The 25240-nt window shown below is 38.5% G+C and overlaps 1 protein-coding gene and 1 pseudogene across 9 annotated transcripts in view; one reads left to right on the plus strand and one right to left on the minus strand.

Moving 5' to 3' along the window:
• The window catches only part of LIMS1 (LIM zinc finger domain containing 1), a 145260-nt gene that overhangs the window by 22113 nt on the left and 97907 nt on the right, over window positions 1-25240 (minus strand). For 7 of the 9 annotated variants that reach the window (XM_016162961.2, XM_016162963.2, XM_016162969.2 and 4 more), the window contains exon 2: window positions 2934-3093. In XM_016162961.2, the coding sequence (XP_016018447.1) occupies window positions 2934-3093 (160 nt within the window). Of the gene's footprint in view, window positions 1-2933; window positions 3094-7704; window positions 9372-25240 lie in introns of those variants that run through there. The other 2 variants (XM_016162964.2, XM_016162965.2) reach the window with 2 other exon arrangements.
• On the plus strand, window positions 3495-4120 carry LOC107519859 (annotated as a pseudogene).

The raw sequence follows: 25240 nt of genomic DNA on the forward strand, positions 1-25240 counted from the left end.
ATACATCCTAGGGGTGGGTAGGAAATAAGTCTCACACTAGACTTGCCTTTGTGGTCAAAAGGAAGACTGTCCTGGTTACCTGATCTAAAATATCAGGAAGTTCTACAGTGAAAAGTGAATCCCATTTTCAAAGAAAGGTAAGTGTAGAGAACCCACCTCTAAGTCTCTCTTGCTAGCCTTCTAGAGAGAAGAGTAGGGACTGTGGAAATAAAAGAATGATAGTGTTTTAAAGACAAAAGTCTTATCAAAGATATAGAGTAGAAAAGATGCATTTGCTATTACCACCAAGATTGTAGCACAGGGTTATGTCTCAAAGAGAAAGCAAACCGGTTAAGTTTTTGGACTTCCTTTCCAGGGAAACAATTTATTGCTGGACATAACTGAAAATGCAGGTTATTTCTTGGAATGCTTGGATAGCTTTTTCTCTAATATCATTCAACCAAATTGAAAAGTTGTACTCTGGTCTGGACATAGAGTTTTAATTACAAATGGAGCTAAAATAGCAATCTTCTTCTGGACCCCAGGGAGCTTTAGCTGGACAACAGCCCATTAACAGACTAGTTCTGAGTGCTGATAACTTCTTTTGGAATACTATCAGACGAGCCCAAGGAAGGTACTTACAGTCCAGAAATAAAGAGGAATAAGGAGTGGGAAGGAGGACAAGTGTGTCATGCTTTATTCCATTCCACTTGAGGCTCTTCCAGAGCCTTCCCTCTGACAAAGCGTAAGTGCCTTGGCATCTGATAGGACCCAAACACGGAACCAGGAGCTTAGAAGGTGATCACGCTTAACAATATTTTTAATTCCAAAGTGGCAAGCAAATGGACAGTATAGGAAAAAGAAAGTGATAGAAGGAAATAAGACCTCGGAAATAATAAAAATGTGTGAAAAAACAGAGTCTGCCTTTCTCATTTGAATTCTTCCCTACTGCACCCATAGAATCTCTTCTAAGGCCTTTGCCATAATCATCTATTTTGATAAAAATATCTTAGATTCGAAAAGAATATGTAAGGGAAAGAATACTATATTGGATATTAGGAGACCAGACTAGGTTCTAATTCAATTCACATCTCAAGTCTGCTGTGTTACCAAGGACATTTCAACCTATCCAGGCCTCAAGGGAAAAAAGAAGCAGAGGAAGAAGGGGTTACAAAGTATGAGGGCTGATGTTTCCTAGGGAGGTAGACTCCTGAGCCTCCCTGAAGTGTGTTTTGGGAGTCTTACTTCCTTCCTTGCTAAGGTCCTGGCCCCTCCCCCGTGCTTACTGAGAGATCTGACAGTGTTTTGTTAAGACTCTACAGAACAGGTCCTTAGGTCTTTTTATGCAAATTGGGTGTCACCTCCCTTGCTGGCCTCCCAGCTAGGGACTTCCTTTTCTCCTTGAATCTAGAACCTGCCCCTCATTACCAATGGCAGCCCTGCCCACAATCTCGGATGACTCTCTGACATCTCCCATTCCCTCTCCCCAGGTCTTCCCTCCTGCTATTGGACACTATAGTTTTTCTACTCTGGTCCCACCACAACTGTCACTTGCCATCAACCCTGACAGGAAAAGGGATTCCCACTAGCCAGGAAAGGAAATTAGGAAGAACTGAAAGAAAAAAGGAATTCCTGTTCCCATTGCCAGAGTTTTGGATGTAGGGAATATGTTTCTGGGACATAGTAAGAGCTCAAAATGTGTTTCAGTGAATAATAAAACAGTGTGCCCTAATAAAAACACTTAAAGCTGTTTCCCAGAGTGAAGTTACTATATACATGGTAGTTCTGTATTTCGTGTATCCATGACAGACGGCCGGCCTTGGAACCCCACTCTCACGAGGCATGGTTTTTATGGGAAAAATGCTGTCTGAGAGTCAAAAAACTGACTTACTAATGACCTTTAACAACTACCTTTCCTTCCTCAGGAATGGCTTGTAAAACAGGAAAATTAAAAAATTTGTTAGGCAAAAGAAGAAAACAAACAGCAGCCATCTCTAGAAATAATGTGATTCTATATACATATATTATCATATACAGATACACATATGAATAACATATATACAAATATGTAAGGAGTAAGTTGGTAAATTACCAGATTAACCTCTCTCTCAGATTCTCACACACAAACACACACCCCTCACTCTTCATTAAGGGAAAGATGTACCAAAGTAGATGCTTACTGTGACCAGTACCAAAGTAGATGTTTACTGTGAGAAGGGAGTCTCAGTCATAGTAAGAACAAACACAAAGGAAGTAGAGACCACATCGTAAGCCCAGAGGATCAAGAAAAACAAATATTTGGAAAAGAATATAAGACACATCGAAGAGCTAAATATTAACAAGGTACCCATCCCCCAAATACTCATTTCCAAACAAGATCCTCTTTAGAAAATAAATGCATGGAAGGTCCCACTTGTTGCCTGAAAGTCTTGGAGGAGGTAACAAATATCCCTTTAGAGAAGATATCCAATGGTGCTCTGAGAAGGAGGAAAGACACACAGAGGCAGGATTTATGAAGGCATGTGTGGAGAGTAAGCAAGTGGGGATCTGAGCGCAGAAGCCAGAAAAACTGTGGCTGAAGTTAATGAAGGAATTTTGTCTGCTGAGCTGAAGTGCTCAGGTCTGCTAGACTGAGGTACTGTGGGTTCTGAAATAAGAAGATGAGCAATACAAATGGTGGGGTCTGTCAGGGCATTCCATATGTAAGCCATCACCGACCTGACAGGTACCAAATACCTGGCACTGTATCTGACATTTCAATACAATCTTTGACACTGCAATGTAAAGGAAAGAAGGTTCATAAACTACATAAATGTCTGACCAATGTACTATATACTTGGAACTAATAAAAAAATTAGAAATAAAGGGAAGAAAGATGCTTCAAAAAAAAAAAAAGGAAGGGAAGAGGAGTGAAGGAGAATAATATCTTTAAGCTTCTGTCCAAGTTGACTCACCTCATAGAAAAGTCCTTCCGGGAACTGCTGGAAGCACTGAGCACACACGAAACACTGCTCATGGTAGAGCTCGCCATTACTGTTTACAATCTTCTCGGCGGGCGCAAAACCCCCCCTGCAGCGCTCACAAGCAGCGTTGGCAAGGGCATTGGCCATGTTGCTGTAACACACAAAGGACAGGAAGTCACAGACTGTCAACTTTTTCTTAGACTTAAGACCAAAAAACATAAACTAAAGAGCACATTTTATCTCATCACAAAATTGTACTTTACCATAAAGCCTAATTTCTTGCTTGTGTCTTAAGTTTTCAACTCAAACTGTTTCCATTTGTTTGCCCTAGCACCTTAGGTTCTAAATGGGCCTCCTGCTCAGAACCTGTTTCTTTTTACATTTTTGACATTCCTCCTGAGAAATACCACCATGAGTAAGTGCCTACTATCTGTTAAGCACTAGGGATAAAGATGGAAGTCAAAAGTTGCCCTCATGGAGCTCGAGTTTACAGCCTTATAAGGAGCTTAATTAAGATATCCACAAGCTGCTCTTTCTAGCTGGCACGATGTCATGGGCATCTCTCGGGACAACTGGCACAAGTGCCACAAGGCCAGGGGCAAGAGAAAAGCCCTATCACCGAAGTATAAACACGACCTGGGACACCCTGCTGCCAACACTAAGACCGGCCCCCACACATACACACAGTCCACATGTGGGAGGCAACAAGCTGTACCATGCCTTGAGGCTGGACATGGGGAACTTCTCCTGGGGCTCCGAGTGTTGCACAAAGCAAGGGTTACTGATGTTGTCTACAGTGCATCTAACAGTGAACCGGTTGGCGCCAAGACCCTAATGAGGAGCTGTGTCGTGCTCAATGACAACACTCCGGACCAACAGAGGTAGGAGCCCCACTCCACACTGTCCCTGAGCTATAAGAAGAGGGCCAAGCTGACTCCTGAGGAGAAAGAGATTTAAAAAAAAAAAAAAAAGCACCAAAGAAAGTTCAGAAGAAATATGATGACAGGAAAAAGAATGCTCAAATCAGTAGTTTTCTAGAAAAGCAGTTCCAGCTGGGCAAGCTTCTTACACCTATCACTTCAAGACCAAGCCAGTATGGCTGAGCAGATGGCTATGTGCTAGAGGGCAAGGAGCTGGAATCCTAGCTGAAGAAACTCAAGGCCTCAAAAAGCAAATAACCCCTCTCTCTCTTATCTTAGCTCACGTAATAAAGGTGTTTCTTCTTCTGTGAAAAAAAATCTGTAAGTCGACATCTCAAAACCAATTTCTCTCTCCTCTGAGAACGGAATCTAAACTGCATGTCAATTGAATGCCATGTTATAGTATAGACACAAATTTTTCCTTTGGTTAGATCCTACTGAAAGTCATTGCTTAGTAACTCAGAAAACCTGCCAAAAATTCCTTAGTGCTATCATCTAATTGGTAAGACTAACAATAAACACCAACATTATAAAACATATCTTAAAATTAAATAATTTGACATTATAAAGATCATTTTACAGATGATGAAATAGAGGGTCAGAGAGGTAAAGTGACTAGCCCAACCCCACAGTGCCCCCTGAACTTCCAATAAAGAACTGTTTTGTTTCTGGAAGGCCTCCAAGTGGAGAAGGTCCCCTAAGCAGAGCAGTCGTTGATTGTCTATGGTGTACTTCCATAATTTGCAAAGTTTATTTTCAGAAGCCCACTCACAGCATGAGCTCTACCTGTGTGTCTGGTCCCCCAGTGCAGCTGCTGACCACCCAGGCACTGAACCAACACACCTTGTAAAGGGACTGCGCCAACGTTCTCCTGAATTTTCACAACCGCCCTGCGAGGCAGGTGAGAAGGAAAGTCTCCATTTTACAGACAGATTACCTGCCCAGTCTCATATCAGTTTCTAAGTTTTGCTGTTTCTTTAGCAAAAGTGTTCACAAACCTTGTTTCACACCTCCACCTTACCCCAACGTAGTGCAACTTTGCCTTCCTCCCCTAAATGTTTCAAAGAACACATATTCCTATTTTGTAGCCTTGGCATAACTTACTCAGTACCATGTTTATACCCCTCTACCAATCAACATTCAATTTTACTTAATAGACTTAAATACAGAATTAAAATGGCACCAAGAAAAAAAAAAAAAAGGAGAAAGGGAGGAAGGGAGGCAACCTCACTGCTCGGCAAACTTGGCCTAAGTCTACTACTAAAAGGAATTTTCTACTTTGTTATTTCAAGATTACTGTGGGTTAGGAAGAAAAATCTATAAAATTTCCTTCTTTACCTGGCTTTGTCATAAGCCACATGAACTGTGGAAGTTTTAGCAAAGCTCTAGAAAGGTCTGTGCTTTCTCTGTTCTCCTAACCAAAATCCACAGGTGTCCCTTGATGAAGTATGGTAAGCCCACACCTGCTCTGATCATTCTTAGTACTGTTTTGAGGATGAAATAAGAAAAAGTATATAAAACCCTTTGGAAAACAGAAGATGTTACTCAAATATAAAGCATTATAATTAATTAAAAACCCTCTCGAAAGATTTACCAACTCCTCAATGATTTTAATAGCACTCCAAAAAAGCTAGACAATTAGGCCATCCTGGAATGTCCTGATTCATTACTAACTATGTTGGTGGTACTCAAAATTTAAGGATTACTGTGACCCTTTCACGAGTTCAAAGGGTCTTCCCTTTCTCAACGACATCTCTATGAGAGGCTATATTTTCTTTATATATTTTATTTTAAACAACATAATAGGATGAATGCAGAAGCAGTTATGAGAAATATTTATTGAGAGACATTAATAAGATTTGTAAAAATGTAATACAATGCCACACTTCCCACAACAAGCTTTGATTTTTGAAGCTTACTTTTCATTGAAAATTAATATTAATAATTGTGTAATAGCTTATTGTTATTGTAAAAGAACTAATAAATACAAAGTATTTCTCAGTTTTTATTTTCTAATACAGTAAATATTGATAAAGTAAAAGCTCTTTAAGGATCTCAAAAAATTTTGTAAAAGTGTAAAGTGGTCCCAAGATCAAAATGTTTATCATTGACCTTAATACTACAGAATGTTTATATTCAAGTTCAAATATCAAATGGTTAAAATTAGAAAATAGACACATTATAAAAAGCAGCATAATTTTTTTTTCCATCCACAGGAAAAATTAACAAGTTTTACAGATAATGTAATATGTATTTTTGAAGAAGTATTCCTTATCATAACAAGTAGGAAAAGAAAAGGGACAGAACATTAGAGGAAATTTTCAGGGGAAAAAACCCAATAATCTCACCAACCTACTGAACTGTTTACATATTCCATTCCTCTCTTATCCTTGATCCTCTGGCACTATGTATTTTTTTTTTAACGGACTATTTTTTTACAGCAGTTTTAGGCTCACAGAGAGATTGAATGGAAGGCATTCAAAATTCCCACATGTTCCCAGCCCCCACACATGCACAGCTCTCCCATTATCGACATCCCCACCTAAGTGCCACATTTGTTACAATGGATGAGCCTATACTGACCTTTGCATATTTTTTTACAATTGATCTTTAAATTTAATTCACATGACAGAAGTTACTTTTTAAAAGTCATGAATGACAGCTGTCATTCGGTTAGTTACAATAAATTGATAATTTCTCAGAAAAAGAATTTTCACTTAAATTTTTAACAAAAATTGATGACAAGAAATATATACACTGGGGAATATGTCTCTATATATCTATCAAAGTCTTAGTATGAAATGCTCGTAACTGGTCAGTCATAACTGTTTTAGCTGATCTACTTCTTAAAATCAACCACATGTAAAACTTGACATCTTCAAGCTTTCCATTATTTAAGTGCCGCATTTATCAAATCCTGTGAAACAAATTTCCTGGCGTTAAAATGCAAAACTGTGTAAATTCAAAAAGCATCTTGAGAGTTAGTTCACCAAGCATTTTGGTTACAGAGCAATTGTAATTGCCCAGTTACTCTTAAAAAGAACTCTTTAGGAGTTGTAAAAATAAATGACCTCTGTTGCAAAACCACAGCAAAAGGATTCATGGAAATAGAGAATCAGGTCAGTTAAATTCTCCTCTCTATTGACAAACTGAGGATTTGCAATAATTCTAAGCTTACGACCTTGTATAAGATCAACAATCTTACATGAGTTGGTCTAAACACTACAGTATTTTTTAAACACTGCTTGCTAAAAACCCATTTAATAATATGAATTAGATTAACTTTTAGGGTTAACTGAATGATATATATGCATGCTAATTACACAACATCCTTTTTCATTCACCCAGTCCCCTAGAGACAGTATTGAGAAACCTAGCTGGCCTACTTCAAACTGCTGATTATTAAACATAACATAAACAAAACAAAACATAAACAAAATCTGGACCGTTATCAGCAGTCTGTAATTCAAATTTTCTGTTTTCCCCAACCTGCCCTTTATTTATGGGAAGTTGTAGAGCGTAAAATTTTTGTTATAAATCCTAACAATGAAAAAGAACCTCTCTCTTGGACTACATAATGAAAATATACTATTATTAGGAACCTACTGAAGACAAAGACGTTACTACTCTTAATTCAAAAGTAGCACTTTGCTTTACATATGTATGTCATCCAGCAGAAGTTTTGCATGGCCAAGCAACCTACCTGCCTGCGAGAACATGCTGCATCACCCTGGAGAGCCCCTGATGAGAGTCAAGGGAATAAAACCATAAATGGCTAGTGAACCAAAAGCCCAGGAAGGCTAGATCTGGAAGAGGGGAACCCCAAGAGAAGGGACACTTACAATTTCGCATAAAAGTCACAGAACTCCTTGTAGACTTTTACGTCACTGTGCCTGCGCTGCAGTTTGGACACAGCCCTCTCGTCTTCATTTCCATTAGCCTGGTGGACACTGTTCAGGGCTGTCTGGGGGATTTCTTCATTCTCTGGGATAACAGAGGGGCGCGCCCGGCCCGGGAACGCCATAGTCGGTGCTTTTGAGCTTGGAGCCCAGGATAGAGAGCAGCGGGACAGGAGACCAGAGAAACAATGTCCAGGCCTCCCCTGCTTCCCTGCCAGGGTCACTCCCACTGTCCCCACACACGTCAGCCCTGGGCTTGCCAGGGTCGCTCTCGACCCTTCACATTAAGAGTTCCAGCAGCAAAGCAGTCAGTTGGCCTGAAAGTCCTGATTTACTGAGGCAGTTTGGAAGCTCTAGAAAACGTTCCACAAAGGAGTGACCCAGGCCTTGAAGAGCAGCCTTCCAGATGGACTGTGCCTATAATCACTACTACAGGAACAGAGGGCTGCTTGGTAGGCAAGCCTCCAAGAGGAAAAAATAGCTGCGTGCCTTGGCTGTCCGTCGCCAGGCTTCAACAACACTAACACTGTGCTCTTGTGCTTTGGTGGACATCAGAATCTCTTGGAGAGTATATAAAACACCCCCGGAAACTCTGTGCTTCTACTAAGTTCTCAGTGAGGCTGGCATTGCTGGCACACTCTGAGGAGCATCGTGACGCCCAGGGCAAGCTTGCCAGATGTGCCCTATGGCTGCCTTCCCCCAGGAGTCTGTGAGTCAGAGAAATCAGGAGCTATGTTTGACTGACTGACCCTCACGCATAGCACAGTAAAAGTCTGATAATGTGTTCAATGAACTGATGCAAGAGCTAACAGGAATGAGCTGGAGTTTAGTCAGAACTCTTTTCTACTTGACCTCCAGCTAATTCTTAACTTAGGTGAGCCATATTTCTTGGTCTTTATCATGACTAAGGATGCCGTTGGTAGGCCTTACTATGCCATATTACAGGTCTTGTGGTAGTGTCAACAATGAAGCTGATGATGTAGCAGTGCTGTGAGTGATGACAGGCTTCAGAATCTTTCTCAGTCCCAGTCCTCTCAGCACCATTGTGCCACCCCACCAGAATCAAGGTAACAAGGGGAACTTGAGAAAGAAAATCTAGAGAATAGGTAAAAGGTACACTGACCAACAGAGCAGATCACACTAGATAGGAGCCATGGAATCATCAACAAAAGACAAAATGCAGCTAAGACTCTCAAGTAGTAACTATAAATAACAATATCTAAGTGTTAGTAAATGCTCACTATCAGATCCCTATGAGGTAGGTATTATTTACAGGTGAGGAAAGTGAAGCACAAATTAGTTGAATAACTAGTATGTAGGTGGCAGAGGCAGTCTAATTCTAATTTCTATGTGAGAAAGTAGTTAAATACAACTACTGGAGAACAAAAAAGGTGAATTAGAAAAGGGTACAAAATGGGACTACAAGTAGAAAGTGAGATCGGGTCTTCCCACTTTGAGCTCTAATGATCTCAGGGTACAGGTCAGAACTCAATAGCTGTGGACCTTCCCAGGCCCAAAGCCCGAGGCTGATGGAACAAGAAAATCACCATTTTTAAACAGGAAAAATATAACCTCAAGTTTTATTTACTTATTTCTTTTTTTACAATGGCCATTGGCATTGAGAGGGGAGGCAACAAGGTATAGAGAGTGACAGGGGGAAAGTGGGTGAGAGGGAGATAGACACACACAGACACACAGACACACAGACACACAGACACACAGCCTGACTTTCAGACCAGAAATATAATACACTGAATTACAGGTAGCCTGGTAGGAAGTAGGGAGCCATATAAGCCTTCTGCCCAGAATCCTTCTTCCCTCTTAACATCATTATCTTCTCTATTCACATTTCTATCTCACCTAAGACACTCCTTTTTCTAAAACTCAAAAACAGTCTTTATTTTAATTATTTTTAAACTTCTGTATCTCTGTATACTGGTACATGAACATGGGGAGAAGTTTCTAGACAATGACTTGATGGTATAAAAGAAGGAAAGGGGTTCCATCATCACTATGTTCTCAGCAATAATCCTTCCGAATTAGCTTTTGTGTGGTTAGTTTATCTTATATAAAAATAAATAAGACTACAATTACCTTCTCAGAGAGCCTAACTGGGCTGCTCAAAGTCACACAGCTAGTAAGTGGAAGGTCTCAAATTCAGACACCCAACCCAATGTTTTTGTGTTTTATCTCTATAAAATTCACCCTGCATCAGTGCTTTCAGTAACTGATATATTTGTCCACACCTAAGTAAAGAAGCTGTCGGGCTCTATTTGTTTTCCTTACAATATTCTTCATAGTTCTTAATCTGTATTAGGTCCAGTGATTGCGAATCATGTTCATTCTCCTACTAGAAATATCGTCAGATCAAAAATATTCTGCCAACACTGAGGTAATGCTACATAGAGACACCAATCTACAGGGCAGAATACTAAAGTATGTACTGAAAGATTTCCCTTTCCTTTCAGTTCATACAGTATCCAGGAGGGCTAGGGACAAGTTCTCTTTCCTTTAGCCTGCCAAGGGAAAATTTCACATGCCAAAAATGTAACATCCAGAAAGGCAGGAACTTTGTCTTGTTCATACCTGTGCACCATCACTTGGCGGGTATGCAATACTTATTTGCTGATGAATGAACCAGGGTTAATAATCCATCTACCTGAGCTAGCAAACCATGGAAACAATAAAAGAGCTAATTAGCATTTTAAGTCATCAGGTAATCTAAAAATGTAACATTATCTTATTTATTTACTTCATAACAACTAGTCTTGTTTCTACTAGACAGAACAGTTGAACTATGAAAAAGCTAATCGTTCATGAATACAAGACACAATGAAGTCTCTTAACTACCAAGGAATTAAAAATCATCTGAAGGATCTGCAATTAAATTTTTTTTTTTTTTATTTTGAAATAACTATAGTCACAGGAAGTTGGAAAATTGTACAGACAGGTCCTGGGTATACTTCATCTAGCTTTCCCCAGTGACTGCATTTTATGCAACTATAATACAATATCCAAACCTGAAATCTGACATTGGTACAATGTGTGTATACAAGGTAGATACATGTTACCACCATCCCAATCAAGATATAAACTATTACATCAATACAAAGGTCTCTCTCAAGTTATCTCTGATAGCTACACTCACCCTCTCCCCACCCTGCCACCCCTAACTCCTGGAAACCACTAATCTGTTTTTCATCTATGTAACTGTAACTCAGAGAGTTATGGCTCTAGCCTGAATGTTTGTGCCTCTCCAAAATTCTTATGTTGAAACCGTACTTCCCAATGTGATGGTATTTGAAGGTGGGGCCTTTGAAGGTGGGGAAGTAGTTAGGGTTAGATTAGGTCATGGTAGTGGGACATTAATCTCTGATGACGGAATTAATACCTTATAAGAAAAAGAAGAGACACAGATCACTCTTTATGGAACATATGAAGATATAGCCAAAATAACTATCTACAAGCCAGGATGTGGACCCTTAATCGACATTGAATCTGTGAGAGCCTTGATCTTAGAATTCCCAGACTCTAAAACCGTAAGAAATAAGTATTTGTTCTTTAAGCCATGCAGTCTATGGTATTTTTGTTACAGCAGCACAAACTAAGATAATTATATAAATGGAATCATATAGTAGGTGTGACCTTGGAAGGCTGGCTTTTCCCACTTAGCACAGTGCCCCTGAAATCCATCCAAGTTGTTACACAATAGCTTGCTACTATTTATTGCTGAGCGGTATTCCAGGGCATGAACATACCATAGTTTGTTTAACCATTTACCCACTAAAGAACATTGTAGCTTCCGGTTTGGGGCTGTTGTGAACAGAGCACTGTATAAGTTCCTGTATAAATCTAAGTTTTCACTTCTCTGGGAAAAATGTCCACGAGTGAAACTGCTGAGTTGTATAATAAGTCTATGTTTAATTTTTTTTTTTTAAATTACCAAACTATTTTTTAGAGTGGTTGTACTATTTTATATTTCACCAGCAATGTATGAGATTCAATTTCTCCACATCCTTGTCAGAATTTCGTATTACCATTATTTCTTATTTTAGCTGTTCTAATAGGTTTGTAGTCCCAATTTTTATTATTAAGTATATGTGTGTGTATGTGTGTGTGTGTAGATAGGTACAAAAAAGAAGTCAGAAATTTTGCTCCACCAGATAATTATATTGACAAAAAAGGAAACAGAGTAATATGCATGTATTTGGGAAAAAATGCAAACACTACAGAGAAGTATAAAATGAAAAGTCTCTACATAGTTTTGTGTGTGTGTGTGTGTATGTGTGTATGCATATATGTGTATGTGTATATGTATATATATGTATATGTGCATTCTACTAATCTTAACTGTCCTTTTGATGAAAGTAAAGAGCTTACTAAAAGAATGATTTGACTTTTGATCATTGATAACACATTAAGCTGAAATAAAAGCAAATCTGGTTTTGTTCTGTATTCTGTTTTCCCCAGGGCCTGAATTACAGCCAGGCTATGGTTCTTACTACCAGAGCCACCAGGAAACTGCTTGAACAGGAAATCGTAACCCTCCTCGCCACAATCGGCCCCTAAATTGCTCCACACCTTCAATGAAGTCAGTTCTACAGTGTCCTGCTAAATCAGATTAGTGCTGGAAATGCAGTAAAAATTCTTTTAACTCTTCAAATTAGTTCAGTAATATTTTGTTAAGGGGAAGTAGGTAGGAGACCTTTCTTTATTTCTAGAGTACTTCCAACTGGGTCTACACTAATGGGGGTCAAGCACATACAGTAACCCTAGACAAAACCTCAACAGAAGTCACCTTGATCCGAATCAAGTTTTGTAATCAAAGGTATCATATGTAATATTTTAAATATTTTAATAAACTACTTATTTTATTTAATAAAATATTAATACACTATTTAATAAAATATTTAATCTAATCAATATAACAGCATTTATATGACTATGAAGACAGATTTGTGGCTCTGTCTCTTTGTTTTGCCAGATCTTATTCTATCCTCTTTTCCTTTCTTTCTAGCACCAAGAAATATGGAGCTGGGAGGGAAAAGAAAAGGCTGAAGTTAGTTTTAAATGAAAAAAAAAGAAATAGGAACATGGGAAAACCAGATCTTTTATCATATGTCTCCTTCCCATTTTTCTCCCTAGGAACAAAAGACCATGACCAGTTGATTTTCATAAATTCTCAGGGAAGAGAAACTCTGCACCTTGCACATGCTGCTTATACCAAAATAAAGGAACTAATTAATAAAGTGAGGGTTCTAGGCCAACCAGGATGGCTTGGATATACCCACCACTGCAACTGTAAGTAACTTCTGGTATTTTAAGGGCTTGTGGCAACATAAATGGGCAGCCCTTCCTTCAGCACCTTTTCTATTAAGGTTGATAGCTTCTTAAAAAGTAATTGATCACATTATTTCACTGTATACTTACTTATATTATTTTACATCATGTCTAAAATATGGAATTTTTACTATGTGCTCATGGGGCAACAGACCTAAGAGTACCTAAGAAGCATCTGTTAAATGAATAAACAAGGGAATAGTCACATCCTCTGTGTCTACTAGCATACAATGTAATTGGGGGAAACAATGTATAGATATTTGTGGTTTCATCAATTATTCGAGCATTTAAAGATGCAGATTTCTATTTCACTGCCCAGTGCTGAGTGAGTAAAGCGGTCTATGTGCCCTAGTCCCCAAGTAAGAATTGGTAACCATGTGGCCACTGAGAGCTTACATGGCACTACCTGCCCAAAAGGACTATACAGGTGAGTCAGTTGTCATTCGCTTCTCTTATCTGGCTACTATACAGCGGAGCTAAAAAATGTGTGTTATTTTTCAAAGAGTACAAGCAGGTAATCTGAGGTCAAAGAAACACTATTGCTCAAGTTTTATATTCAGGCCTTTTGTTACCTTTAAACCATTTTTTGGCACTTAATATTGCTCTAAGAAATGCAAACAATCCATAAGAAAAAATCTGAATTCCCTGGACGGAAATTACTGCTCTAACTATAGTGGCATCAAAATGGCCCTTGAGGTAGGGTGAGATTGGCTGTTTTTAAAAAAGTACTCAAAAAGCCATTTTTGTCTAAACAGTGGGTCTGTTACGTGTTTTGTTGTTGTTGTTGTTTGCTGAAGAACTAGAGTTTCCTGAGGGCTGTGATTCCTTGAGAGATCTCCCTAAGAGGTCCTATAATCCAAAAAAGCTCTTCTCATTACCATGGCTAATTTGGGTCTTTGGAAGGAAGATCCCACAGGATAGCTCTGAACTCCAAACATTCCTTAAATCCACCCAGGGCAGATAAATTCACATTTCATAAACTCAACATTTTCTCATGATCTACTATGCAGTGTCTTAGTCCATTCAGGCTGCTGTAACAAAATACCACAAACTAGGTGGCTTATAAACAACAGAAATTCATTCCTCACAGTTCCAGAGGCTGGAAGTCCACAATCAGGGTCAGGTTCTGGTAAGGACTCTCCTCCCCTCTTCCTGGTTCATAGCCAGCTCTTGCTCACTGTATCCTCACATGGTAGAAGGAGCTAGGGATCTCTGTAATACCTCTTTTAGAAGGGCACTAGTCCCATTTATGAGGGCTCCACCCTCATAACCCAAGCACCTCCTAAAGGCCTCAACTCCTAATAGTATTACCTTTAGGGGTTAGGATTTCAACATATGAATTTTGGGGGACATGAGCACTCACACAATAGCAGGCAGAACATGGGACCCTTGCTGAGTACTCTGAACAGCTTGCTAGATGCCAAACCACACATGGCATATTTAATGTTAAGCTGACCACTCTAATGCTCCATAAAGAATGCTGCAAGGTTTCAGATAACATCAGTCCAGCCAACTTCATGATTTCAGACAAAACAAATTCCACCCCTGACATAACACATAGCCAAAGATAAATAATCTACTGAGAACTATCATACAAAAATAAACTGCAGCTATTTTCAGGAGCTCAAATACTTAAAAGCCTGGATATAATCATGTGCATAGTTGCCAAAATTAAAAATCAACTTTTTAATAACTGACATTTTTAAATTAAAATCTTTCAAACAGCAAATACTGAATTATGTACATTATTACCAAATAGTTCATTTATGTAGCTTTTAAAATTCAAGCTGAACATTTTGACCTACTGCCTCTAAAATATGGGACTCTAACATAGGAAAAAGACTATTAAATGTTTTACGTCATTCCAGATACATTTCCGTATGTGGATGGCTAAACCAAGCACTTGGAAATAAGAACTATTAGACTGAAGATTCTCCAATGTCAAAGGCTTTCATGAATATTAGGGTATTCAAACTGTTTAGATGGCCTCGTTAAAATAAATTATTTTCCCTGTGATTCTATTTTACTCACATGGAAAATTGAATCTGTTTTTCCCATACTACTAAAAACAAAACAATCACAACATGCAAGTAAAGATAATGGAGCTGGAAAGTTCTTTCTCATTTCCAAGCATCCAGGTCAAATGCACTGTTTTCTTTTAATAAACAGTGAGGAAAGAGACAAAGGTAGGCCATAAAAAGATATGGAGTTGTAATTAATATGCCATTTTTCTTGTTCGAATTGTTTCCTAATTCCTGAATGTCCAAGCAAAAAGAAATTATTCATTACAATAAGGGTTATTTGAGAGAAATAAGGTACACATCTTCTCAAATCTAAAATGAAGAAAACTGCACATTTGTTATTTGTTTGCATTGACATTGCTTTTCAGGATCATGATAAAAGCAGGGAAGTTCCTCTTTGGCCCCGTTAAAGTATGTTAGAAATAACTGAAGAGACTAAGTAAAAAACTTTACCACCTATCGAAGATGAAAAGAGTGTGTAATGATTTCCTTATATACCAGCAACCACTCTCTCCAGGGCCTTCAACTCATCTCAAATACTCAGACCAATCCAGCAGTGACAAGGAGGCTGTGACCAGAAAAGGCTATTTGCACCTGATTATAACACCCTTTGAAAGGAAACTCATCTCAAGTTAGACTACCCTGGGTGTTGGAAACAGAAGATTTTATAGCACTCCAAACTTTGTGATGTTTTAAAATATCTTTATCTCTCATAAAGAAACTAAGTGAAATGCAATTCAATCTCAGGTTGAAACTTTTCAGTAAGTAAACTAGAAGGCACACTTTTAGTCCTAAAATCAACAATTAAAATACAGTGTTTCTAGTAAAAGAGGGTGAGGGAAAAATTCCTACTCTGGTGTCTAAGGAAAAACTGCCCTGATTTTATTCTCTAAGCCCCACAGGCAGAGATGCACCAAGAGACAGCAGGCGGGAGGGGCGCTTCTGCAGCCTCCTGCCTGTGCCCCAAGGATCTGTAACACAAGGCAGGTCCCGGAGGTGCTCAGCTCCACAGTTCATAGATACTACGCCCATAAAAGGCACAAATTATTGCAAATAAATAGTTCAGTTACTTAATCTCAACCAATTTAACCCATCTGCCCCAAGAATATTCGCGGACGGCACTTGTGGCTGCAGCAATTACCCCGAGGTAATTCATAGAATACAGTCCTAATCTTACTCCCAAAGTTTGCCAATGAAATATCTTGCTTTTATTATTATTTTTGCATCACTCTAGTATATTGAAAGTCTTTGGAAACAAATGCCATTCTATTTATAGCATTCTGCTTTTGGTAATGGTATTTCCATTTGCAAAATATAGTAATTCTCAATCACTGAAAATGTCAAATCCTAGAAAACGTAGTATTCCTATGCATGATATTAAATTAACATTGGCAGTGAACCGCATTTTTTTTTCTAAACAGGAAAAGGGTTAACAAGTATTGACAGCCCACTTAACAGCCTATTTCTTGGGAAGTACCTTACTCTGGACAATCTCTAGAAAAGTTTTCCAACAACACCCAACCAACAATACCCATCCACAAAAGACTTCAGAATGTAAAGGATATGGAGCCTGGGTAATGTGAAAGAGAGAGACAAAAATGAAGCTCATCACAGTGTTCTCCCCTTTCTCCATGACACTTTCTTCACCCATGTCTACTTTATTCAGAGACATTCTGAACCATGTGCAGAGAACACTCAACAAAGTTCAAGACTTATGACCCCCACACACTTCCTGCCCCATACAAACACAACAGACCTGTCTGCAACCAGCCACTTTATCTTTACAATAATGAAAACATATATATCATCACAAAAGGGAACCAACCCTAGAAAGAAAGATACAAAACAAGACTGGGAAAGCAGCAGAATGTATAGTAAAAAAAAAAAGGGCAAAATTATTAATAGTAGAAAACTAACAAATGCTTTGAACAATGGGGCAGCCCCAGTATCTTTAAGCTCTGTGAGTGTGAAATGTGAGCACTCTGGACTGGATCACTGGGTTGCATGATTTTGTTTGACAAGTTTAATTTCCCCACCCACTGCAGCCCAAAAGTAATATAATTTATTAAGAAAAGCAGAAGCCTCACTCATATTCCTGCCATCTAGAAATAAGCAATTTAAAATTTTGATCTCTATTCTTTTTAAAATACGTATACGCATACATGAGTTTAAATAAAACAGGACTGTTGCAATGTGACTGTTCTGAATGATCTTTAATAGTGATAATCAAACATTTCTAGTACATGTGGACAAATGGTGGTATGTGGCTTCCCTCCCCAGAAACTCAGACATGTTCCACCTCGCTCATGAACTTCAGCATGACTTTCTCCTCTCAGCAAAGATAACTCATTTAACTATCATCACTGCGGTTTGAAATCTATAAGCTCACTCATAAGTTTTCTCTCACTGAAACCCCAGTCACTCAAATAAGCACAGTATTTGGTCAACTGAAAAAAAATTCTTAAAATTATCTTTTATAGGTAGGGCAATATTTCTCTTGAATTTTTAAAAATTTTCACTGGAAAATGTCTCTGTAGCAGTTCCCCCATTATTAAAATCTCTCTGGCTTTCTCATCGTGTGACCGACCCACTAACACATATTCTCACTCACCCCAAACATCTTTTCAAAAGAATATATTGTGTCCTGACAAAAATAGACAAATTTGAGAAAGACCTATATTTCAAGTATAGAACAACAGCATTTTTAGCTAAGAGTGTTGACTTAAGAGAATGCCCAGCTCACCTAGGAAATCCTTCTAGTGTACCCATTAGTTCCTTATATGGCTGTGGTGGCCTTTGGCACCAACCTTTCCGGCTCTCAATTACATTCTTATTTTAGTTCTGATTCAGCAGGATTATCTCGCTGAACACTGACCTTCATCTAAGCTGATAGAGGAAGTCAGTGGGAATTGTTATTTTGTGACTAAGCTTAACATAAGGTCTATTTTCCTCAATGACAAGGCAAAAACAAAAACAAAAACCTGGAGAATTTCAGTATGGAAGGACAGAAAAAAACATTTTACTCAAATCAAGTGAAAACAATCCTTTTAAATTTAAATCTACAAATATTTCATTGCCAGTTGCTTTCTTTTTAACATAGAACATGTGTTCATGCATATTTTACACATTAAAACAATAGGATCAAGCAGAAGAACTGAAATTTTTATATTTTTTGCTCACTTTAAAAAGCTTTTGTCTCATGTTAGTAGCATTCATCTGCTGATCAAGTAGGCATTGACTCTGGTACCAGAAAGTGAAAGAGATTGTAGCTATAAAAGCATTTTATCCATATAAGTCAAAAAGAAAGAAGAAAACTGTGAACTCATATTTTTAACATAAAAACTGTGTTCCAAACTGTATTTGCTTGCTGATTTTGTGTTAATATTATCATTTTTGATTTGTAAGCTAGTGCTGATATGAGATCTAAATTTTCACCCTGAAGATGACAGTTCTGTAGCCTATTTTTAAGATTAAGACATTCTGAAAACAGATGTCATCTTAGAAATTGTATTTATAAGTGCAAATAAATCATCCCAACTTGGGAGTCAACGCTTTAGTTTTCATTCCTTAATATTACTGAATACTCTGCATTATTAGGTGCATGTTTAAGTTTCCAGATATCTTCAGAATTCTGATTTTCATATTGTTACAACTGGTTTACCAGTGATGTGCAACTGAACTGTTATTTAAATAAATTGATAGAAAAAAAAAAGATTTCTTCTCTTTCATTAACTTTAAATTTTGTGAAGTATATGTATAGAAAGTCAAGCAACTGTTTTAGCTACCACAACTTAAGTTTTCCCGTACATGTGACCAAAAGATGTGGAAAGGAGAGAAGGCCACAGGAGGCCTGACTATCTGCGGCCGTCAATGTAATGATGTCCAGCATATAACCTGGGCTTCAATTTCTCCCAGGTCCCTTTTGCACATTCCTCCTCTTCTAGATCCTGTTATCAGCCCTTCTCTCTCCCCATAGAGCTCACCATCCTCTGTCACAGGATGAAGTTGGGTTTTTGAAAGCAGATTACAGGATTAGGTGGGAAGCACTTTGTTCGATTCCTTTAACTCTTCAAGAAGACAGACATAATCTATAAATCTAGTAATAATATATAAAAGCATAGAAATTTTTACTGCAGACAGATCCTCTTATTTCCTGATGGAATATTACTGGAATATCTTTGGTGTTCTGGTTACAGCAGTTACTGCCTGCTCTATGAAAGTAGTCTTTCTCCTTTAATGGCCAGCACTGGGTCTTTTCAGTAAAGGGCACTAAAGAGACCTGATGGAGGTAAGGGATTTGCAACCTGGTCCTGTGTGCTCACTTCACTTGGCAAGATCCTGGGCGTAGAGCTTTCTTCTGCACTAGCATCCAGCAGCACACATAGCTGTGTCAGGGTTCAGTTCCTAGAGGCATGGTGGCCAGAAGCAGCCAGAAGCCCGTGGTGGTTTTGCAGCAGGTGGTCTCTAGCTCCTGCAGTGCATGGTAGCCTGCAGCACACAGATGCCCCCCTGCCAAACCTTCAACTTGATGGTCCTGCAATGGACCCACCATGGACAGCCTTCCCTGGCACCCTGGAGGGAGGGTCTCCTACAAGTTCAGATTTCTAGCAAGTTTTGCTGGCATCGCACCACAGCAATTTCTCTGTCATTCTGTGAGTCTCGGCAGCGTGTTCTGGAGTGGAGAGAGGCTCCTCCTTGGGGGGCTCTACTTCAGCCCTGGGATTAGCAGCTGCTCCTTGTGGCTGCTATTCCTATACTCTTAAGCATTCTCTCTACTTCTTACTAGCCAATCCCTTATTGCCTCAACCCCCTGTTAGAGTTCACAATTCTTTCTATCTTTATACTAGACCTTCCTCGATCAAATTACTGTGTGGTTTTTCTCTTCCGATTGAACCCAGATCAATGCAAGAGGCTGAAGTCAGGGCCTTTAATTAATTGTTCTTAGACTCTCATGGGCCTATGATCCAATATGAAGCATATCTCTCAGCAACTTAGAACTGAATCTGCAGTTGAAACTAAGAAGAAATGGGAAGAGTGGGTTATAAAAGTACAGCATAATAAAATGGTCAGTTAGATGGAGATGCAGTCAGTCTTCCCCATTCTTTGTTTCTCTAAGCTAGAGGCCACAAATGAACTCATTGTTCAAACCAGGGTCAGAGAATATGGCAGCCCCCACCCCTAAGTATAGACCAGGTACCCCTTCCTGTCTTCACTTTCTAGTATAAGGGGATATTTCGGGGCCAATCTAGGTTCATATAATATTTTCACATTGAGTGTTGCCCCAGGAAAGAGACAAATGGACACATATCTCTGTTTCCATTATCAAGAAACAAAAGAGAATAAAGGAACCTTTAGTAACCTCTCACTACTCTCCATAACTATAAGGAGGTTAATGATAGGAACTGCAAGCTTCCCAAGCACTTACTATATACAAACACACTGGTTGTGGGGTATGCTCTTCTACTTTACTATGAATGCTACAAACATTTTTTTGGTCATGGCCATTCCCGTGTTGCCTTTCCTGTGATATTACTCTTGCTATATGATAACTAAGAAGTGGCCCGTTTTCGAAACAGACCTTCACTTTCAGAATAGGTAAGGTGAAAAGGACCATGGGTACCATGTGGTATCTCTCTAGAGGCGTGGTCATGACAGCCAGAAAGTAGAGCTCCAGAAGGGCCTGAAAGCAAGCCTAGCGAGGGCTCCAAGACCTGCTCATGTTTTTGAGCTTCCAAGTTTTCTGAGAAGGATCAGTCAAAATCTAAAATGCAATACAATGATATTCTAAAATATTTCTATCACAAAATGAGCTTTTAAGAGATAATACAGTACCATATTTCTCTTCCTTCATCATCTACCTCATTCTCATCCCCGTATATATAAAAACTAATAAGCAGAATGATGGGGGTGATTAATATGAGTCACTGAAAAGTGAGTGCTGTATGAAAGATGGCAGCTGCCAAAACAGAAAACAGAAACAAGCCCTGTAGTCATTCTTTTCCTGCCCTTCACCGACATCCTGGCAGAAGGATGTCTGCAACTCAAAACACACCAGTGACTAATAAACCTCACAAGAGCTATCTCTATTTAGACTGCTTCCTCCCGCTCCATTCTTGCAGGGCTCCTTGGGGACATCTCTCCTTCCGGGTGCTTGCCTCTACTCTGCCACAAAGAAGCTAGAGCTACTAGCCAGTTCCCACTTCAACCATGAACCTTCAAGAAATACTATTTCTAAAGAATAATGTGCATGAGAGACTCAAGAAAAACATTTGGGAAGAGAAACAACACCATGGAGCTTGGGGAGACTCAGTTACTTTTGTAACTGAAACATATACACGTGGAAATTTGTGTGTATGCACATGTGTATGTTTAATATTTAATTAACTAGTATAAAACAAAACTTAAAGCTTTTGACTATAGGGCAAGGAGACTCTCTGCTCTAACCCTTTAAACAGAACTGATACCAGAGGTTTTAGGTTAGGGCGGCAAACAAGCACTTGGATGACTGTGCCTATCTAGTCCTTTAATCTAAACCTTTAACCAAACATAGTAAAATGTAAAACAAAACGATCTCCTTTCATGGCATAAATAAGAAAGCAAAAATGTTATCAAACTACCCTGGCACCATGTCAAATTGTTAAGCTGGGAAAACAGAGAGAAAACAAAATAACTGAATTTCCAAAGAGTTTAAAATCTAGTAGGAACGCAAATGGAATGATGAAATGTTGAGAATGTTTCAAACAAACTAATAAAACCATATTACTGAATGTAAGTAAAAGAGCCATCTAACACTGTGGACCCTAAGAAAAAAAGACACATAGCAAAAAGACTCCTGGTCACAAACTGGGCTTAACTTTAAAACCAGAGCCTGGCAACTATTTCTAAATAGGGTCCTCTCGTGCAAACTATACTCTAGGTAGTAGCCTGCAATGAAATGCCTGCCTGCACTATGTTCCTGCCATCAGAGCCAGCCCTTATAAAGGAGTTCCTGGAACTGTATTTCAACCAATAGGACTGAGACTTTCTTCTCCATCCAGTTGGAGTGGTATCAGCATCTTTACCAACCAATTAAGAGGTTCCATAAGGACAGACCAATCAGGGACCAGGGGCAGGGAATTCTGTCTATATAAAACAGCACCCCTCTGGTTTGGAGAGCGCACTCTCCCTTTCACCAGACTGAGGACTGTGATTTCTCTGGCTGGAGCTGGAACACTGACGATGTCTTGCCAGAGCAGACCTGTGCAGGGCAGAGTCAGGCAGAGCAGAGCAGGTGGAGCAGACTAGAGCAGAACAAAGCTGTCTAGCCAGAGAGTGGCTTCACCCCAGGGTTGCTCATCTCATGGCCTCCTCACAGCCATACTACTTCATAATTGAGCTGTATAACACTATTATGCTGTTCCTTCTGCTGTATCAATCACAATTCAGTTGTTTGCAATGAATACAGTTTCCTTTTTCACCGCACCCCAAATTGGAGATTCCTATTGGTGTTGAATTGGTGTGAATGACCATTGTTTGACATCCTGTAGTGACAGTATCTGTGATGGCAATGATTTTACTCTAATAAAAGCAATAGTCATTTCTACTCTTCCATAGATAGCAACATTCTAAACTATTAGAGACAAATAACTACATAATAATAATTTTTGATTTTTTAAAGTAATTACATTATTTTCAATTTCAGTTAACACAAAATTATATTAGTTTCAGGTGTACAACATAGTGATTAGACATTTATATAACTTGTGACACCCTGATAAGTCTAGAACCCATTTGACATCAAACGTAGTTATTACAATATATTTTACTATATTCCCTATGCTGTCCTTTACATTGCCATGACCATTTTTACAACTAGCAATTTGTACATCTTAATCCCTCCCCTTTTTTGCCCATCCTCCAACCCTCATTCTATCTGGCAATCATCAAATTTTTTTTTGTATCTAAGAGTTTGTTTTATTTGTTTATTTATTTTGTTTTTTTAGATTATATGGTATTTGTCTTTTCTGACATTTCACTTAGCATTAAACCTGGTAGGACCATCTATGTTGTTGCAGATGGCAAGATTTCATTCTTTTTTATGGCTGAGTAATATTCCATTGTATACATGTACGACTACATGATTATTTCAAGAGACAGTTTTATCCTTTCAGATTAAACTACTCTTAAATAAAGGAAATTATTCTGTGTTAACAGATAAATGATAAAAAGTCCCACCAAACCAATTACTAAGAGTTAAGATTCTGACAAAGGTGAAGGGACAGAAGAACAAGAACAGCTTGGAAGGGTAAAACCAAAATTTTACATTGCTGTCATGATAAACATTTGTCATATGCTACACAACACGCTTCTGGGAATGGAGGGGTAAGGGATGAAGGGGGGGGGGGAATCACCCAGTATAGTTTATTACCCTAAGCATAAATATAAGCAGAAAAATATCATTATAATGGCTCATAAGAAAATGTTAGCATTTTATCATGCAGAAATCAACTTGTATACTTGCTATGCAGGTATAGACTATTTCTAGATGAATTGCTTATATGAACAAACTTGAACAAGACAGTTGACCTTCCCTTCTGTTCAACATTTCCATGTAAATTTAGACAGCCTGAGTCAGTACTCCAGGGCCCAGAGGCCACACAACCCCAGAGGCTACTGAACTCTCAAGGGAGAGCTCAGTAGAAGCTGCTTCAGTTCTTAATAACATTGCATTCCTTCTCACATTTCAAAGCTGAAGAGGCAGAGAGAGAAGTCTGGAGACTTTTTTGGAGCCCATTTACTGTTCATTCCCCTTAAACATTAATTTGTGCCATAAAGTCTGGCACCACCTGACAAAGAACAAACTGTCCAGACCCATACGTATTCTCAGTATGTTTCCTTGGGTTTTCCTTATTTATTCGATATTTTCTGAGAACTCTGCTAGACCTTGAGACACTTCTCTCTTATATCTTGCATAGCTCTAGCACTTACATTTTAACACGGTGACTTTCAAGAAAGAAAAGAAGGTAGCTGAATTCCAACATATGAAATTACTAACGCAGGTACTTAGGAAGCAAAAAGGAACCAACTTCATGCTTTTTAAACAGATGTGGCTTCTCAAATAGTAAAAATGGAAACTATCCAGTTATGCAATATTTAAAATGAAACAATAAATTCTTGAGTAGCTCTTAATCTTATCAAAACACTTTCTCCTTTTACAAATCATATTCAGTTGGCAAATGAAGAAACTTAAGGTCCAAAAAATAAGTGACTGGAAAAAAGCAATTACTAAGTGGTGATAACAGATATTGGACCCAGTGTCCGCTAACCTAGACTTTATAAAAGCTCTCTTAAGTGGCCCAGATTCTGTGAGTCAAGTTCATATTTTCAAAATAAACTTAAATTGTTCTACAAATGAAATAAGGCCATCTCTGACCCACGGAGGTTAATAATGAACAGTTATTTGCGATGTTCACATTTCTCAGTCCAATCTCTATATCCCACATTTTGGAGAGTTTCACTTGCTAACAATGTTAAGGAAATGCTCTTTTTCAACACAAATTGCAAAAGGCTTAAAAACTACCACAGGCAGACATTCTAGATTAGATAACCTAATTTACCGCTTACTCGCCTTCCTCCTCCCACCAACCAACAAATTATACTCCAGAGCCAAAACTGCTGAAATTTTCGTTTGGTACATATGCCACTAATAAGCTTGTAGCTGACAGCAGAGGGAAATCAAGGGGTTTTGCTATAAACCTACTATTGTCATAGATGACTGGATCAGGTGCAATCACCAATAAGCCCCAAATAAATGATAAATTAAAATGTGATAATTACATAAGAGGGAAAGAAAAGTTAGAATTGTACCATTCATCATGATACATATCAAAATATTAAACTTTGATTACTGAAGATTTCAAACACATATTAAACTAGAGAGAAGAGTACAATGAATCCCATCAAACCCATACTTTGGTAACTCCAAAAGTTATCAAATCATGATCAATATGTTTTTTCTAGTCCTCAACCAGAAAATATTTTGAGGCAAATTCCATATATCACATATTAGATCCATAAATTCTTCATCATGATATATATTTATGCTCTTATTTCCTATAGGGTATAATGTAGCACAGTGA

The sequence above is a fragment of the Rousettus aegyptiacus genome, unplaced genomic scaffold, assembly GCF_014176215.1.
Source record: "Rousettus aegyptiacus isolate mRouAeg1 unplaced genomic scaffold, mRouAeg1.p scaffold_m13_p_7, whole genome shotgun sequence".
NCBI classification, from domain to species: Eukaryota; Metazoa; Chordata; class Mammalia; order Chiroptera; family Pteropodidae; genus Rousettus; species Rousettus aegyptiacus.